Source organism: Phragmites australis, chromosome 2, assembly GCF_958298935.1.
Source record: "Phragmites australis chromosome 2, lpPhrAust1.1, whole genome shotgun sequence".
Taxonomy (NCBI): domain Eukaryota; kingdom Viridiplantae; phylum Streptophyta; class Magnoliopsida; order Poales; family Poaceae; genus Phragmites; species Phragmites australis.
In genome coordinates, this window is record NC_084922.1 from 15,525,724 (window position 1) to 15,543,823 (window position 18,100).

Below are 18,100 nucleotides of genomic sequence, written 5' to 3' on the forward strand. Positions count from 1 at the left end.
CGCGGATTAGCGCTGTCCCCTCCAATTTCCAGTGTTTTGGCTGAGAAGGGTCGATCGGAATTAGGCGGAGGGCGGGGCCCACGTGCAGCACGCACCTTCCCCCTTCATTCCTCACACCGAGGCCAGCAGTTAATTGTCTTAATGACCCTTCCCTTCCTTTCCCTCCTCTCCCCAACCCCAACCAAACAACAAAAGAGACAAAGAGAGATCCATCCACCCAGGTCCTCCTCCTCGGTTTCCTCTCCCACCACCCACCAGATCCCGTCGATCTCAGCGGCCGTTCCCGGGAGGCGACGCAGGGAGGCCCGAGTGGTAGGAGGAGGAAGGTGCGGCAGGAGAAGAGGAGGGGGAGAAGATGTTCCTGTGGGACTGGTTCTACGGGGTGCTCGCCTCGCTGGGGCTGTGGCAGAAGGAGGCCAAGATCCTCTTCCTCGGCCTCGACAACGCCGGCAAGACCACGCTGCTCCACATGCTCAAGGACGAGGTGCGTGCCCCCGGATCTCATCTCGTCGCCCCGGATCTGATACCATCCGATCCGACCCTATCTATTTCTTGGGTTCCCGTAGATCTGTCTGATCCGTGTCTGTGTCTGGATGCAGCGGTTGGTGCAGCACCAGCCGACGCAGCACCCGACGTCGGAGGAGCTCAGCATCGGCAAGATCAAGTTCAAGGCCTTCGACCTCGGCGGCCACCAGATCGCGCGCCGCGTCTGGAAGGATTACTACGCCAAGGTCTCGCTCTATTTATCCATCCATCTTAGTGCGGTCAGATCTAGTTGACGATGACAGGTTTCGCGTGCTACGTTTGTTGTTTATCGTGCTTAATTGGAAACAACAGCTGCTTGAGTTTCTATGCATAATAATACGCTACAAAAGTTGTGCCTTTCTGGGTGCTATCGAAGATTTCCATGAAATTGCTGAATTGTCGTAATAGAATTCGGTTTAGGAGTTCTGCATGAAACGACTACAAGAATTTTTGGCACCAAGCCACCGATATGGAAATGTGTGTAATATATCAGATTTTCTGACAAAAATTCCTGGCCAGTTATTGTTCATTAGGCAGATGGGTGTAAAGTAAAGTTGGACACAAGAATCTGATGATTTGTTGCCTGTGATACGGGCTGAGTTGCATATACATATTCTATAGAAGAACTATTGTTTAGAAGATTGGTTGCTTAACCATGCATGTTGACATGTTGTATCCTACTTTCGAGGGTAGCCTTAAGGCCATTTGTTGCGTGTCTAGGGGGATGCTTATGAATGGATCATTTCGTGTATTGTTAGTTTTTGCTTCAACATAAATGAATAGTTTAATACTGTATTTCTTTCAATATCATTTTTATGCGTAGCACATGTGTCCACCTTGAGTACTTGACGTCTGTAGCTTGTGTTCTTTAGGGTTACACCTTTGCTTGCATACCATGTTATTCTGGTTACTTTTGTTACTTCAACTTTTAAGCTTCCTCTGATTTTTTTTTTAAAATTTTCATTGTTCATTCTCATGCTTGGTTAGCGCAAGGTAGTTGAGACTTCATAAAATAATTTATTTCGTGCCATCATACCTTTAAGGTGCACTTTAGACGTTAGTTATTTTGCAATGTGTTAGCATACACCGTTGTTCTGAGCTGGCAGTTTTTCTTTTGTGTTATTATATATATGTTTATTCTGCAATTCATGGTGTATGGATCTTTTGGTTGCCTCGATTCATTAAAAGGAGACACCAAAATTTTGTTTTTGTGGTTCATCTTCTCAAGCTAGTCAATTTTAAGATAAAACTCATCCATCCTTTTGTGTTGCACATTGGATTAAATATGTATTTTGGTTCATAACATCTAGTTGCCCATGCTAATGTTAATCATATTTTTGTTTATCGTCTTTGGTTTCAGTGCTTTCCTTATTCTTCGTACCAAATGTGGGAATATATGCTTTAGCTGCCGATAGCTGTGGTGTCCTGTGTTCCATCTGCAGTTCTCTGCAAATTAAACCATTTAATTCTGCATATGCATTCATTCTTATCAGTAGTTCTGTACTATTGTTCATTGTGCAGCAGCTTTTCATATGTTTGCCTGATTAATTTTTCTTATTGCAACAGGTTGATGCTGTAGTATACCTGGTAGATGCATACGATAAGGAGCGTTTTGCAGAATCAAAAAAGGAGCTCGATGCTCTTCTCTCTGACGATTCCTTGGCCAATGTTCCATTTCTTATCCTTGGCAACAAGATTGATATCCCATATGCTGCCTCTGAAGAGGAGCTGCGGTATCACCTAGGCCTTAGCAACTTCACAACTGGGAAGGGCAAGGTCAACCTAGTCGACTCCAATGTCCGACCTCTTGAGGTGTTCATGTGCAGTGTTGTCCGCAAGATGGGCTACGGTGACGGCTTCAAGTGGGTCTCCCAGTACATCAAGTAGGGCCCTTGTCTCGCATGCGCTCAGCCCAGTGATTTTTTTTGCCTTGTCATTTGTTCTGGTTGGTTGTTCGTCATGACAACAGTGATCATCACGACGGTATCGAGGGTATCAACAGAAAAACAGTGTTTAACATTGGGGAACATGTTGAATCTTTAGCCTCAAACAATTTGCTATGTCAAACTCCTAAAATTCTTTTGCTTTTCCATAGGGTGTTTATTAAGGACTTAATGGATATGGATTAAGATTATTGGTTTCTTAAATTATGTCTTTGGCTCATGGGTTGCTGCTGCTAAATAGTTGTTGCATTTTCAATGCATGTGTACTCCTTTTGGTTAATTTTCTGCAATACATTCGTGATTATTGTCTGATGCTGGGAATCGCATCCAGTCTTCCTCGAGAGAATGTTAGCCCAACTCATGTTTTCTGCAATACATTCGTGTGATTACGTGATTAAAAAATTGTGGTAAACACGGAAGGACAGCTTGCTGAATTGAATTATAATCGACCCGAAGGAATTGTTACAAGTAGATATTTAGCATGTGATCAATTAGCACACTAACTGCTTTCAGTTATTAAACCAAAGTGCAACCATTCACTACTGAATGGACATGTTCATGCCCTTTGAACATGTATATATATGTATGACATAGCAATCAATAGATCAACATTCATTACTCTAAAACTCTCTCAAATCACTCTCAACACGTCATCAGCACTTAGAATCACCCAAAAGAGCATTTTGGCCATTACACAACAGCAAGAAAAAAGAAGAAGAAGGGCCAACCGGCCTCACCAACAGAGAAGGCACGAAGGCCTCTCCCAGAACAAGGTACAAGATAAGAGATGGCCTCACCTTCATCCACCACTGGAGACATTCTTCGCTGTTTGATGGACTTGGAGGCGGCAGTTTTACGGCACATCTCGCCGTTTGGCCAACAGCGTGCCCGTCGCCGTCGCCATCGCCGTCGCCGCTCACGTCGTCCTCGCCGTCATGGCTACAACCACGACCTTATGAGGGCTCAAGCAGCCCCTGCCCCCACCGGCCCTCCACCAACCATGGCAGCACGCAGCGGTGCTGCACCTCTCTTCAACACCACACTGGAGATGGCATCCGAGGAGGAAGAAGATCCAGAGGAACGCGTGTTGTACTCTCCGGAGTACACTCCGCTGTCTTCCTCTATTCCAGTGCCACCCACTGGCACTTCCACGGACATGGCCAACGTGGTTCCTCCTACTACAGTGGCAGAAACCACGGAAGGCCACCGCCGCGACTGGATTTTCCGTGTTCGACGCGGCAGAAGCCTCCCGGGAACAATGGCGGACTACCATCCTGCCTCTCCTTCCCAGGGCTTCGATTTGAACACACCTGCCTTCATCGACTCCAGCATTGAAGTTATGGAAGTCATCTCGGAGGACCCATCCACCACGGTCTCGATGGCCGCTGCGCCGTTCATCCAGATAACCGACTCCTCTTCATCAACCGCCGGCTCCACAGTGGCTACACCAACTGCGCCGCTCGGCCGCACCCTTCGTCGCTTCGCCACTGCAGCGGCCAACCGCCGTTCGGGCCTCCGCCCGGGGTCATGGGCCCCTGCGGCCTCCAACCTCCCCTCCGGGGGGTTCTAAACGCGCCAAGGCGCGTGCATGTGCAAGGGGGAAAGGGGTGTAGCACCCCTCGGCTGGCGCCCCCCTCTGCACGATGAACGGCCGGCGAACCGGCAGACCGGCCCACTCTGCTCGGCGACACCCCGCCGTGCCGACTCCTCAGCCGGCGGCCCGAACTCTGGCGGCTTGGCGACCCTCCCGGTGACTCGGTCCGACTAGCTTTCGGCTCTGCAACCCCCCCGACGGCCCGGCCCCTCTGCTCCGACGGCCGGCCACTGCTTCGCCGGCGACTTGACCACCCGTGAAGGCCGGCAGACCGCCCGACCCTCCGCTCAGGCGGCTCGGCCGGCCCATGCTCCGCCCGACCCTCTACTCCGGTGGCTCGTCCGGCCGCTGCTCCGCCCGGTGGCTCGGCTGACGCACTCCAAGGCCAGCAGCCCGAAGGCCCCTCGGCCGACCGCCACCGACGTCCGGCCGGCGCGCCCCACCACTGCTTCACCGCCGAAGCCGACCGGCGGTCCGGCCGGCGCGCCCCACCAGCGCCTGTTTTCCTCGGCTGGCGGCCCCACCCCCCCACGTGATAGCCGGCCCAGCTCCCGAGAGACCAGGCGGCGGCGGCGGCTCCAAAGCTGGTTAGGGTTTGGAAAACCCTAGCCGGCCACTATATATACTGAGCAACAGGAAAGGTGGGAGGGGGTGCTCCGGGCTGGGCCGAAAGGCTAAAAAGGCCTCAGCCCAAGTTTGTTCAGCCCATCAGTCAAAAAAAAAAAAATTGAAATAATTGGCTTTTTCACAAAAACCCCTCGGGTTTTCATCATTTTATAGCCAATTTCAGTATTTAATTTTACAGTCCTGTAAAATTACGTAATAGCCCCTGTCTTTAACTATAATTGTATTTCGTTCTGTTTATGTTGTAAATATATATGTTCCAGTCCTTGTATTCTCTGAAAATCTTATATGTTACAAGCATTTTACGATAATGCATTCAAATTAATTTGCAATAGCAATTAATTTTCATATAAAATTAATATTATTGCAAAATATGTGATTACCTCTTCACTTGATATAACACTATACACCTTTTTTTAGGTAATTACCCTAATTCATACTTCATATTGGCCATACACAAGGTAGTATCTATAAACTACTGAGGGATCTACACTATATTTACATATAGTGAATATCCTCAACGTGCGTACCCAATGTGTTTATGAATTAAAGAAGGTCTACACCAATTTTGGTGATTACCTACATAGTGTTAACACAAGATTTGAATAACACAAGTTAGTGGAATTCATGGCATCTACTGAATAATTACAGATTATGCCTCCACTACTAAAAGGTTTTCATCATTTTGGTGACTACCTTCAATGTGTTACCAATATAATTTGAGGTCTACACTATCCAACTCAAGTATTAACTTGATTGTACAATTTTTTTTTTGCACTATTACAACATTACCATGATTCTTTAATTTACCCAAAATGTAAATTCATTTAATCATTGGTCAATTTGTAGGACAAAATGTCCAATATTGAGTTCGAAAGACTCGAGATAGATGGTAAAAACTATCTAACATGGGCAATAGACATGAAGATAAGTCTATCATCCCGCGGACTTATGACGGCAATTAATCCCCCTCAAGAGGGAGATCCGCCACTCCAAGATCAAATCAAGTATGGGGCTTTATACTACATAAGGCACCATTTACATCCAGATTTAAAATCTGAATACTTGATGGATGAAAATCCACATGACCTATGGAACTCGCTCAAAGAGCGATATGAACAGCAAAAGGCAGTAATACTACCTGATGCACAACGCGAATGGTCCAACATTCGCCTTCAGGACTTTAAGTCCATTGGAGAATACAATCATGCTGTTCACAAAATCTGCTCAAGATTGCTTTTCTGTGACAAAGCTCCCACTGATGCGGAGAAAATAGAAAAAACTTTGTCTACAATGCTTCCTGCCCATAGGGTATTGCAACAACAATACCGTGCTAGAAACTATCAGCACTATTCTGAATTAATTCATACTTTACTTCAGGCTGAAAAGCATGATGAACTTCTTTTAAAGAATCATCACCAGCGCCCTACAGGCACTGCCCCTTTACCTGAAGTAAATTCAAATGTTCAGAATACAAAGAGGTTCGACAGCAACAAACGTCGTCCAAAGAACTTCAAAGGCAGGAACAACCACATAAAGAAGCAGAAATTTCATAGAAATAACAAGGGGAAGAGCATTTTCAATAACAAAGACAAATCTGATATTTGTCGTAAATGTGGTTGCTACAGCCACACACCTAAGAAATGCCACACCCCAAAACACTTGGTTGATCTTTACCTAAAGTCCGTTGGACGAAGCCGACCAACTCAAGGCAAAAGATTTGAAGCTCATTTCAATCTTCAATCTGACACCACCAGGACGACAAGTTGTTCCCAAAATGTTCATCCAGAACTGAACAACGACATCACTCTTAAAGAGCAAGAGGACCTTGAGGGCATGGACAATATGCTAGTGGATTTTGCTTCCAATGACTTATTTGGAGACTTCGATTAGGCTCTTAATTCATTAGATATTATTAATATCTATGTCCTACATAGTGTTGTAATAGGTTGTTGTCATACTATTGTATCAACACATTGATACTCAATAAAGTTGTATGTATTCTATATATATCTATGAAGAATTTCACATTCTCTATTTTTATATATATAGATGATTACGGGAGACAATCCAAATGAAGAAGAGATGTGCTTAGTGGATAGTTGTACCACTAACTCTATACTAAGGGAAACTAAATATTTCCAAACTCTGAAAAAGAGTCAAGGAAATGTTTTGACGATCGCAGGACACGATGCTATGATTGTTGGCTCTGGTCGCGCCATAATCACTCTCCCTATGGGTACTCAAATTACAATCGAAGATGCACTCCTGTATCCCGATTCAACACGTACCCTACTGAGTTATAGAGATATCCGTCAAAATAGTTTCCATATTGAAACTCACGATGACAACAAAGAGGAATATCTCCTCATTACCAAAAATAACGGATATGCAAAACAAATACTAGAAAAAATTCCCTCTTTATCCTCAGGATTGTATTATACATACATCAAGCCCGTACCACATGTTGCATATAAGGTAATTTTTCAGAATGTTGACACATTTCAAATATGGCATGATCGCCTAGGTCATCCCGGTGTTGGAATGATGCGAAAAATTATCTGCAATTCAATTGGTCATGGCATAAATACTGCCAAATTTCCACAACCATCGGATTTTGTGTGCACCGCATGTGCCACAGGGAAATTAATTTTAAGACCCTCTTATCTTAAAATTAGAGCTGAACCACTCAAATTCCTTGAACGAATTCAAGGTGATATATGTGGCCCTATCCAACCATTAACTGGACCATTCAGGTACTTCATGGTTCTCATTGATGCATCTACACGATGGTCACATGTGTGTCTATTGTCCACACGAAACCATGCCTTTTCCAAAATTATTGCTCAAATTATTAAATTACGAGCATATTATCCTGAACATAGGATACAATCCATTCGAATGGACAATGCGGCTGAATTTACCTCACATGCCTTCAATGATTATTGTATGGCCCTAGGAATTCAAGTCCAGCATTCAGTACCTTACGTCCATACTCAAAATGGTTTGGCCGAATCTCTTATCAAGAGAATCAAGCTCATTGCAAGACCACTATTACACAATTGCAACCTACCAACTTCATGTTGGGGTCACGCAGTCTTACACGCTGCTGACTTAATTCAATTGCGACCAACTGCATATCACACTACTTCCCCACTGCAGTTAGTACGTGGAAATCCCCCAAGCATTTCCCATCTGCGAAAGTTCGGTTGCGCTGTATACGTACCGATCTCACCACCACAGCGTACATCAATGGGCCCACACAGGAAATTAGGGATCTATATAGGGTATAACTCTCCGTCGATCATAAAATACCTAGAACCCCTAACAGGGGACCTTCTTACAGCCCGTTACGCTGACTGTATATTTGATGAGAGACATTTCCCAGCATTAGGGGGAGATTTCAAGTACCAGAAAGAATGCCAGGAAATCAATTGGAATGCCACGGACATTTCCTACACAGATCCACGTACTCAAGAATCTGAACTCCAAGTTCAGAGAATAATAAATTTGCAAAATATTGCAAATACCCTGCCAGATGCATTTACTAACAATAAAGGTGTCACTAAATCTTATATTCCTGCTAGGAATGTGCCGGAAAGAGTGGAGGTACCAAATAAAACCACTCAACCCCCAAATCAAAATAAGAGAGGGAGAAGTACGGACACAAAAGATAAAGCTTCTTGCAAGCTACCGCGGAAACAGAGGAATCCTTCCTCCAAATCAGTAAATGCAAATCAACGTCAAGTTGAAAGACACCCAAAACCCAAGGATAGTAAACATCCATTGGATGCTCAACATCCAGATCCTAGCTCAACGGTGCACACAAATACTCATGCTAGGAAATCGGAACACCCAGACTCAATAACAATGGGAAATCACAATGAGTCGGAAAGGGTAGATGAAATTTCCATCAACTATATTGATTCTGGAGAATCATTTGACAGAAAGACTACAATTGTCGACACATACTTCTCCTCAAAGATTGCAAACGATCTTCTCAATAATCCAGATCCAAAGACCATGGCAGAGTGCCGTAAGCGCTCGGACTGGACACAATGGAAGAACGCAATCCAGGAAGAATTATACTCGCTCTCCAAAAGAGAGGTATTCACATCAGTGATACCTACTCCTCGTAACATTTTTCCTGTGGGATACAAGTGGGTTTTCGTCCGCAAACGGAATGAAAACAACGAGGTGGTGAGATATAAAGCGAGGCTTGTAGCACAAGGGTTCACGCAGAGACCTGGCATTGATTTCAATGAGACATATTCTCCAGTAATGAATGGAATCACGTTCCGATATTTAATTTCATTGGCAGTTCAAAATAATCTATCTATGCAATTGATGGATGTGGTGACCGCATATCTTTATGGGTCACTTGATTCGGATATATACATGAAAGTTCCAGAAGGACTTAACATTCCGAATCCAAACGCAAACCGCAACATGTACTGTGTAAAACTTAAAAAATCATTATATGGTTTAAAACAGTCGGGAAGAATGTGGTACAACCGACTAAAAGAATTCCTTTTACAAAAGGGATATTCCAACAATGATGATTGCCCATGTGTCTTCATAAAGAAATCCTCAGCAGGATTTTGTATTATCTCTGTATATGTTGATGATCTAAATATCATTGGAAATACAGAAGATATAAATGAAGCACGCAATCATCTAAAGACGGAATTTGAAATGAAAGATTTGGGTAAAACCAAATTTTGCTTGGGAATACAACTCGAGCATTATCCTTCAGGTGTTTTACTACACCAAGCCGCATATACCCAGAAAATATTGGAAAAATTCAATATGGAAAAATCATACCCTTCAAAGACTCCCATGGTTATTCGATCTCTTGATATGGAAAAGGATCCATTTAGACCAAGGATGGAAGGAGAAGAGATACTGGGACCAGAAGTTCCTTATCTCAGTGCTATTGGAGCACTTATGTATCTTGCAAATTGCACCAGGCCTGATATCGCATTTGTAGTTAACTTACTAGCTAGGTATAGCGCTACTCCAACTAAACGTCATTGGACAGGAGTCAAGAATATCTTACGATATCTCCAAGGCACTATAGATCTTGGTCTTCTCTTTAAAAGAAATCAAGATACGGATATGATTGGATACACTGACGCTGGTTACTTATCAGATCCCCATAATGCCAAGTCACAAACAGGTTTTGTGTTCTTAAATAGCGGAACAGCCATTTCATGGAAATCTTCAAAACAGACTCTAGTGGCTACATCCACTAATCATTCTGAAATAATCGCATTATATGAAGCATCACGTGAATGCGTATGGCTTCGCAGAATGGTTAATCACATACAACAATCATGTGGTATTGGATCTATTCAATCACCAACAATTATCTATGAAGATAATTCTGCATGCATTGCTCAAATGCAAACAGGTTACATAAAGAGCAATTTGACTAAACATATTGCTCCTAAAATGTTCTACCCTCATGAATTACAAAATAATGGGGAAATAGAAATCTTGCAAGTCAAATCATGTGATAACCTCGCTGATTTGTTCACCAAGTCTTTACCAACTTCTATATTCCAAAAATATGTTAATAGAATTGGTATGCGACGACTACGGGATTTGCAAGGTTCAGGGGGAGATTGATCCCTGAATAAATAACCTGTTCTATTGCACTCTTTTCCTTTATGAGTTTTTCCCTTTACGGTTTCTCATATAAGGTTTTTAATGAGGCAATATCTACTTTGTTCCTCCTAATTTTCCAAAATGTTTTCGGAGGTTTTAAATATGGTCTAAAGATCATAATCATTGCTCTCTAAATTCATCAATGAGTTTTCTCATTTGAACTTACAATGAAGCAATAACTGAAATATACCATATCATTTTCTCCTTATATTTTCCCATTGGATTTAAAGGAGTTTTTAATGGTATATCTACACATAACATATTATTTCTCCTCATATTTTTCCCACAGGGTTTTTAGAGGAGTTTTCAACAAAAAGTTTACACACAAGATAATTGATCAAGGGGGAGTGTTACAAGTAGACATTTAGCATGTGATCAATTAGCACACTAACTGCTTTCAGTTATTGAACCAAAGGGCAACCATTCACTACTGAATGGACATGTTCATGCCCTTTGAACATGTATATATATGTGTGACATAGCAATCAATAGATCAACATTCATTACTCTAAAACTCTCTCAAATCACTCTCAACAGGAATGCAGAGCCTCGCCCTGAACCTCGGACGACACGGATAGATTTCTCAATTGTACATCGGTACTAAAATAAACTATGTGTCCCTTAAAAAGATAGCTATGTGAGAAAAACGTATGATTTGAAGTTCTTAGCTTCTTTGAAGCCTACTTCTTGAGAAGCTTGCTTACTAAGAAGCCACTCTACTCTCAAACTAAGGGCCTATTTGGCTGACTCAACTTCGATTTTATGGCTATAGAAGGTAACTTAAGATGCTAAGGTTGTCGTGACTCTAGAGTTTATGCCTGTCGGAGAAAACAGATATGAGTGTTAAATTTTAATTATTGATTGTTACAATAAATTTTTAACTTTTAACACATCAAAAGTCAGCTTCTAATTTATTTTAACCAAAACTACTTTCTCAACCAATCAAAAACCATCCGAAACTAGAGCTAAAAACCAACTAAAAAACATATCTAAAGGAGACCTGAGTCTCTCTGGTAGATTTTTTAAGACTCAATATATATTAAACCATTAGAAACAGAGTACACGATTTCAGGAGGCTTCTCTGATCCCTTCCCTATTCCTGGCTACGTGGCTCTTTTCTTTTCTATCGGTTCTACTAGTTTATTTGGTTGCCCCCTCTATGAGTAACGTCATTTGCTTCTCACGTCCCCAAGTAAGGGCCTCTTTGGTTTGTTTTTTGGTTTTTGTTTATCAAAAGTCAGAAGCTGAATTAAACAATTTAATTGTAAGTTGGTTTTTGAAAAACTAGAAAGCTGGTTTATGAGAAAATAAATTAAAAGCTGAGAAGCCGATTAAGATGAGTTTTATGACTTTTGGTGTACTGAGAAGCTAAAAATTTATTAAAAAATCAATAGTAAAAAATCATTAGTCATCAGTCAGAAACCAGAAAAGACAAAAACTAAAAACCTAAGCCTAACCAAACAGACCTTAAATGACTCTATTTGGAGATAGCAATAAGTCCATGTCTGTCGTCTCTTCTGTTTTGAGTAGACAGTAGATAGAGAGATTGAGAGAATAAGAACTATTAATTAGTGATTGATGAGTTTACACACACATATATATGTGTGTGTGTGTTCTCAAAGGACACAAACATATCCATTCAGCACCGAACGGGTGCCCTTTGGATGATAACTACTTATGGCAGTTATTTAGCTAATTGATCACATATTTACAATTCCAAAGGATGTCAATTCGCAACACTCTCCCTTGATCAATTATCTTGTATGTAAACTTTTTGTTGAAAACTCCTCTAAAACCCTGTGGGAAACATATGAGGAGAAATAATATGTTATACGTTAATATACCATTAAAACTCCTTTAAAATCTAATAGAAAAATATAAGGAGAAAATGATATGATATATGTCAGTTATTGTCTTATTGTAAGCTCATATGCGAAAACTCATTGGTGAGCTTAGAGAGTAATAATTATGATCTTTGGATCATATTAAAACCTTCGAAAACCATTTAGGAAAATAGGAGGAATAAAGTAGATATTACCTCGTTAAAAACCTTATATGAGAAACCGTATAGGAAAAACTCATAAAGGAAAAGAGTGAAATATAATATGAACAGGTTATTATTCAGGGATCAACTCCCCCTGAATCTTGCAAATCTCATAGTCGTCGCATACCAATTCCATGAACATATTTTTGGAATTTAGAAGTTGGTAAGGACTTAGTGAACAAATCAGCAAGATTATCACATGATTTAATTTGTAAGATTCTATTTCCCCATTATTTTGCAATTCATGAGGATAGAACATTTTATGAGCAATATGTTTGGTTATATTGCTCTTTTTGTAACATGTTTGGAACCAATACCACATGATTGTTATATGTGGTTGATCATTCTGCGAAGCCATACGTATTCACGTGATGCTTCATAGAATGCAATTATTTCATAATTATTTGTGGATGTAGCCACTAGAGTATGTTTTGAAGACTTCAATGAAATGACTGTTCCACCATTTAAGAACACGAAGCCTGTCTGTGACCTGGCATTATGGGGATCTGATAAGTAGCCATCGTCATTGTATCCAATAATATTCATATCTTGATTTCTTTGAAAGAAAAGACCAAGATCTATAGTGCCTTGGAGATATCGTAAGATATTCTTGACTCCCGCTCAATGACGTTTAGTTCAAGCAGCGCTATGCCTAGCTAATAAGTTCACTGCAAATACGATATCGGGCTTGGTGCAATTTGCAAGATACATAAGCGCTCCAATGTCACTGAGATAAGGAACCTCGGGTCCCAGTATCTCTTCTCCTTCCTCTCGTGGTCTAAATGGATCTTTCTCCATATCAAGAGATTGAGTAACCATGGGAGTCTTGGAATGATATGATTTTTCCATATTGAATTTCTCCAATATTTTTTGGGTATATGCGGCTTGGTGTATACCTAAAGGAAGATGCTCGAATTGTATTCCCAAGCAAAATTTGGTTTTACCCAAATCCTTCATTTCAAATTCCGTCTTTAGATGATTGTGTGCTTCATCTATATCTTCTGTATTTCCGATGATATTCAGATCATCAATATACACAGAGATAATATAAAATCATGTTGATGATTTCTTTACGAAGACACATGAGCAATCATCATTGTTGGAGTATCCTTTTTTAGAAGGAACTCTTTTAGTCGGTTGTACCACATTCTTCCCGACTGCTTTAAGCCATATAATGACTTTTTAAGCTTTACACAATACATGTTGCGATTTACGTTTGGATTCGGAATGTCTAGTCATTCGAGGACTTTCATATATATATATATATATCCGAATGAAGTGACCCTTATAGGTATGCGGTCACTACATTCATCAACTGCATAGATAGATGATTTTGTACTGCCAATGAAATTAGATATTGGAACGTGATTTCATTCATCACTGGAGAATAAATCTCATTGAAATCAATGCCGGGTCTCTGCGTGAACCCTTGTGCTATGAGCCTTGCTTTATATCTCACCACATCGTTGTTTTCATTCCGTTTGCGGATGAAAACCCACTTGTATCCCACAGGAAAAATGTTACGAGGAGTAGGTATTACTGATGTGAATACCTCTCTTTTGGAGAGCGAGTTCAATTCTACCTGGATTACATCCTTCCATTATGTCCAGTCCGAGCGCTTGCGGCACTCTGCCATAGTCTTGGGATCTAGATCATTTAGAAGGTCGTTTGCAATCTTTGAGGAGAAGTATGTGTCGACAATTGTAGTCTTTCTATCAAATGATTCTCCAGAATCAGTATAATTTATAGAAATTTCATCTACCTTTTCTGACTCATCGTGCTTTCCCATTACAATAGAGTCTGGGTGTTCCGATGTCCTAATATTAGTATTTGTGTGCATAGTTATGCTGGGATGTGGATGTTGAACATCCACTGGATGTATATCATCCACAGGCCTTGGGTGTCTTTCAACTTGATGTTGATTTGTATTTACTATTTTAGAGGAGAGATTCATTTGTTTTCGCGGTAGCTTGCAAGAAGCTTTATCCTTTGTGACTGTACTTCTCCCTCTCTTATTTTGATTTGGGAGTTGAGTGGTTTTGTTTGGTATCTCCACTGTTTTTGGCACATTCCTAGCAGGAATATAGGATTTAGTGACACCTTTGCTGTCAGTAAATGCATTTGGCAGATTATTTACAATATTTTGTAAATGTATGATTCTCTGAACTTGGAGTTCAGATACTTGAGTACATGGATCTGAGGAGGAAATGTCTGAGGCATTCCAATTAATTTTCTAGCATTCTTTCTGGTACTTGAAATCTCCCCCTAATACCGGGAAATGCTCCTCATCAAATATACAGTTAGCGTACCAGGCTGTAAATAGGTCCCATGTGAAGGGCTCGAGGTATTTTATGATCGACGGAGAGTTATACCTCACGCAAATCCCTAATTTCCTGTGTGGGCCCATTGATGTATGATGCGGTGGTGAGATTGGTACGTATACAACTCAACTGAACTTTTGGAGATGGAAAATGCTTGGAGGATTTCCACGTATTAACTGCAATGGGGAAGTAGTGTAATATGCAGTTGGTCGTAATTGAATTAAGTCAGTAGCGTGTAAGACTGCATGACCCCAACATGAAGTTGGTAGGTTGCAGTTATGTAATAATGGTCGTGGAATGAGCTTGACTCTCTTGATGAGAGTTTCAGCCAAACTATTTTGAGTATGGACGTATTGTACTAAATGCTGGACTTGAATTTCTAGGGTCATACAATAATCATTGAATGCACATGAGGTGAATTCAGCTGCATTGTCCATTCGAATGGATTGTATCCTATGTTCAGGATAACGTGCTTGCAATTTAATAATTTGAGCAATTATTTTGGAAAAAGCACGATTTCGTGTGGACAAAAGACACACATGTGACCATCGTGTAGATGCATCAATGAGAACCATGAAGTACTTGAATGGTCCAGTTAATGGTTGGATAGAACCACATATATCACTTTGAATGCGTTCAAGGAATTTGAGTGGTTCAGCTCGGATTTTAAGATAAGAGGGTCTTAAAATTATTTCCCTGTGGCACATACGGTGCACACAAAATCGAAAATCGTGGAAATTTGACAGTATTTATGCTATGACCCATTGAATTGATGATAATTTTTCACATCATCCCGACACTGGGATGACCAAGGCGATCATGCCATATTTGGAATGTATCAATATTCTGAAAAATTACCTTATACACAACATGTGGTACGGGTTTGATGTATGTATAGTACAATCCTGAAGATAAAGAGGGAATTTTCTATAGTATTTGTTTGGCATATCCGTTATTTTTGGTAATGAGGAGATAGTCCTCTTTGTTGTCATTATGGGTTTCAATATGGAAACCATTTTGACGAATATTTCTATAACTAGTATGGTACGTGTTGAATCGGGATACAAGAGTGCATCGTAGATTGTAATTTGAGTATCCATAGGGAGAGTGATTATGGTGCGACCAGAGCTAACAATCATAGCATCGCATCCCGCAATTGTCAAAACATTTTCTTGGATCTTTTTCAGTGTTTGGAAATATTTAGTCTCCCTTAGTATAGAGTTAGTGGTACAACTATCCATTAAGCACATCTGCTCTTCCATCGGATTGTCCCCCGTAGATATCTATATATAGGAATGGAGAATTTGAAATAAAATTCTTCATAGATATATATAGAATACATAAAACTTTATTGAGTATCAATGTGCTGATACATTATACAATACAATATAAGATGACAACAACCTATTACAACGTTATGTAGGACATAGATATAACAATATCTAATTGATTGGGAGCCTAATTGAGGTCTGCAAATAAGTCGTTAGAAGCAAATTCAACGAGCATATTGTCCATGCTCTCAAGGTCCTCTTGATGCTGAAGAGTGATGTCGTTGTTCGGTTTTGGATGAATTCTTTGGGAATAACTTGTCGTCCTGGTGGGGTCAGGTTGAAGATTGAAATGAGCTTCATATCTTTTGCCTTGAGATGATCGGCTTTGTTAGACGGATTTTAGGTAGAGATCAACCAAATATTTTGGGATGCGGCATTTCTTAGTTGTGTGGCTGTAGCAACCACATTTACGATAAATGTCAAATTTGTCTTTGTTGTTCTTGAAAATGCCCTTCCCCTTGTTGTTTCTATGGAATTTTTGTTTCTTGTTGTGGTTCTTCTTGCCTTTGAAGTTCTTTGGGCGGCGTTTGTTGCCGTCAAACCTCTTAGTATTTTGAATATTAGAGTTTACTTCAGGTAAAGGGGCAGTGCCTGTAGGACGCTGGTGATGATTCTTCAAAAGAAGTTCATCATGCTTTTCAACCTGAAGTAAAGTATGAATTAATTCAGAATAGTGCTGATAGTTCCTAGCATGATATTGTTGTTGCAATACCCTATGGGCAGGAACCATCGTAGACAAAGTTTTTTTCAATTTTCTCCGCATCTGTGGGAGCTTTGTCACAAAATAACAATCTAGAGCAGATCTTGTGAACAACATGGTTGTATTCTCCAATGGACTTAAAGTACTAGAGGCAAATGTTGGACCACTCGCGTTGTGCTTCAGGTAGTATTACTGCCTTTTGCTGTTCATATCGCTCTTTGAGCGAGTTCCATAGGTCATGTGAATTTTCATCCATCAAGTATTCAGATTTTATATCTAGATGTAAATGATGCCTTATATAGTATAAAGCCCCATACTTGATTGATCTTGAAGTGGCGGATCTCCCTCTTGAGGAGGATTAATCACCATTATGAGTCCGCGAGACGATAGACCTATCTTCATATCCATTTCCCATGTTAGATAGTTTTTGCCATCTAACTCGAGTCTTTCGAACTCGATGTTGGACATTTTGTCCTACAAATTGACCAATGATTGAATGAATTTACACTTTGGGTAAATTAAAGGATCATGGTAATGTTGTAATAGTGCAAATTATAAAGTCAAGTTGATACTTGAATTACATAGTGCAGACCTCAGATTATATTGGTAACACATTGAAGGTAGTCACCGAGATGGTGTAGACCTTTCAGTAGTGTGGGCATAATCTATAACTATTCAGTAAATGCCTTGAATCCCACTAACTTGTGTTATGCAAATCTTGTGTTAACACTTTGAAGGTAATCACCAAAATTGGTGTAGACCTTCTTTTAATTCATACTCAAATTGGGTACGCACATTGAGGATAGTCACTATGTGTCAAATATAGTGTAGATCTAGTAGTAGTACATAGATACTACCTTGTGTATGGCCAATATGAGATATGAATTTAGGTAATCACCTGAAAAGATGTAGACCTTTATTCCAAATTTGACATTAGGTACGCACTTAAAGGATAATCACTATGCGTTAGACATAGTGTAGATCCTGCAGTAGTACTAGAGTACTACATAGTGTATGGCCAATATGCAAAGATTTGAAACATTGTGTTATATCAAGTGGAAGAGGTAATCACTAATTTGCATTAATAAGTATTATTGCAAGAAATAGAATTTCAATTGCAAAAACAAAGTTGTAAACATAATGATATATCATAGGGAATGCACAAGGGCAAATATATGGGACATAACAAATTTTCAGATAAAACAGAGTTTGGAAACATATATTTACAACATAAAACAGTACGAATCACAATTATAGATAAAAATAGGGGCTATAACATGATTTACAGTGCTGTAAACATTAAATACTAGAATTTGCTATGAATAAGATGAAACCTAGGGTGTTTTCT

The 18,100-nt window shown here is 40.4% G+C and overlaps 2 protein-coding genes across 2 annotated transcripts; both read left to right on the plus strand.

The window, feature by feature from the left end:
* Window positions 1-121: 121 nt before the first annotated feature.
* On the plus strand, window positions 122-2,675 carry LOC133900908 (GTP-binding protein SAR1A). The gene is made up of 3 exons (XM_062342194.1): window positions 122-484; window positions 600-731; window positions 2,092-2,675. The coding sequence occupies exons 1-3, from the start codon at window positions 356-358 to the stop codon at window positions 2,410-2,412; spliced, it is 582 nt and encodes a 193-aa protein (XP_062198178.1). The 5' UTR covers window positions 122-355; the 3' UTR covers window positions 2,413-2,675.
* Window positions 2,676-5,830: 3,155 nt separating this feature from the next.
* On the plus strand, window positions 5,831-6,579 carry LOC133903225 (uncharacterized). The gene is made up of 2 exons (XM_062344540.1): window positions 5,831-5,929; window positions 6,067-6,579. Exons 1-2 carry the CDS (start codon window positions 5,831-5,833, stop codon window positions 6,577-6,579), a joined length of 612 nt encoding a protein of 203 aa, XP_062200524.1.
* The last annotated feature ends 11,521 nt before the right edge of the window (window positions 6,580-18,100 follow it).

What these genes read in the sequence shown, in the direction of transcription:
- LOC133903225 (XM_062344540.1), top strand. Translation starts at nt 5,831, where the DNA reads ATGCACAACGCGAATGGTCCAACATTCGCCTTCAGGACTTTAAGTCCA. An exon ending in CTGCTCAAGATTGCTTTTCT is followed by an intron (nt 5,930 to 6,066) that starts GTGACAAAGCTC and finishes ACTTTACTTCAG; the next exon opens with GCTGAAAAGCATGATGAACT.
- LOC133900908 (XM_062342194.1), top strand. Translation starts at nt 356, where the DNA reads ATGTTCCTGTGGGACTGGTTCTACGGGGTGCTCGCCTCGCTGGGGCTG. An exon ending in TCCACATGCTCAAGGACGAG is followed by an intron (nt 485 to 599) that starts GTGCGTGCCCCC and finishes GTCTGGATGCAG; the next exon opens with CGGTTGGTGCAGCACCAGCC. An exon ending in GGAAGGATTACTACGCCAAG is followed by an intron (nt 732 to 2,091) that starts GTCTCGCTCTAT and finishes TTATTGCAACAG; the next exon opens with GTTGATGCTGTAGTATACCT.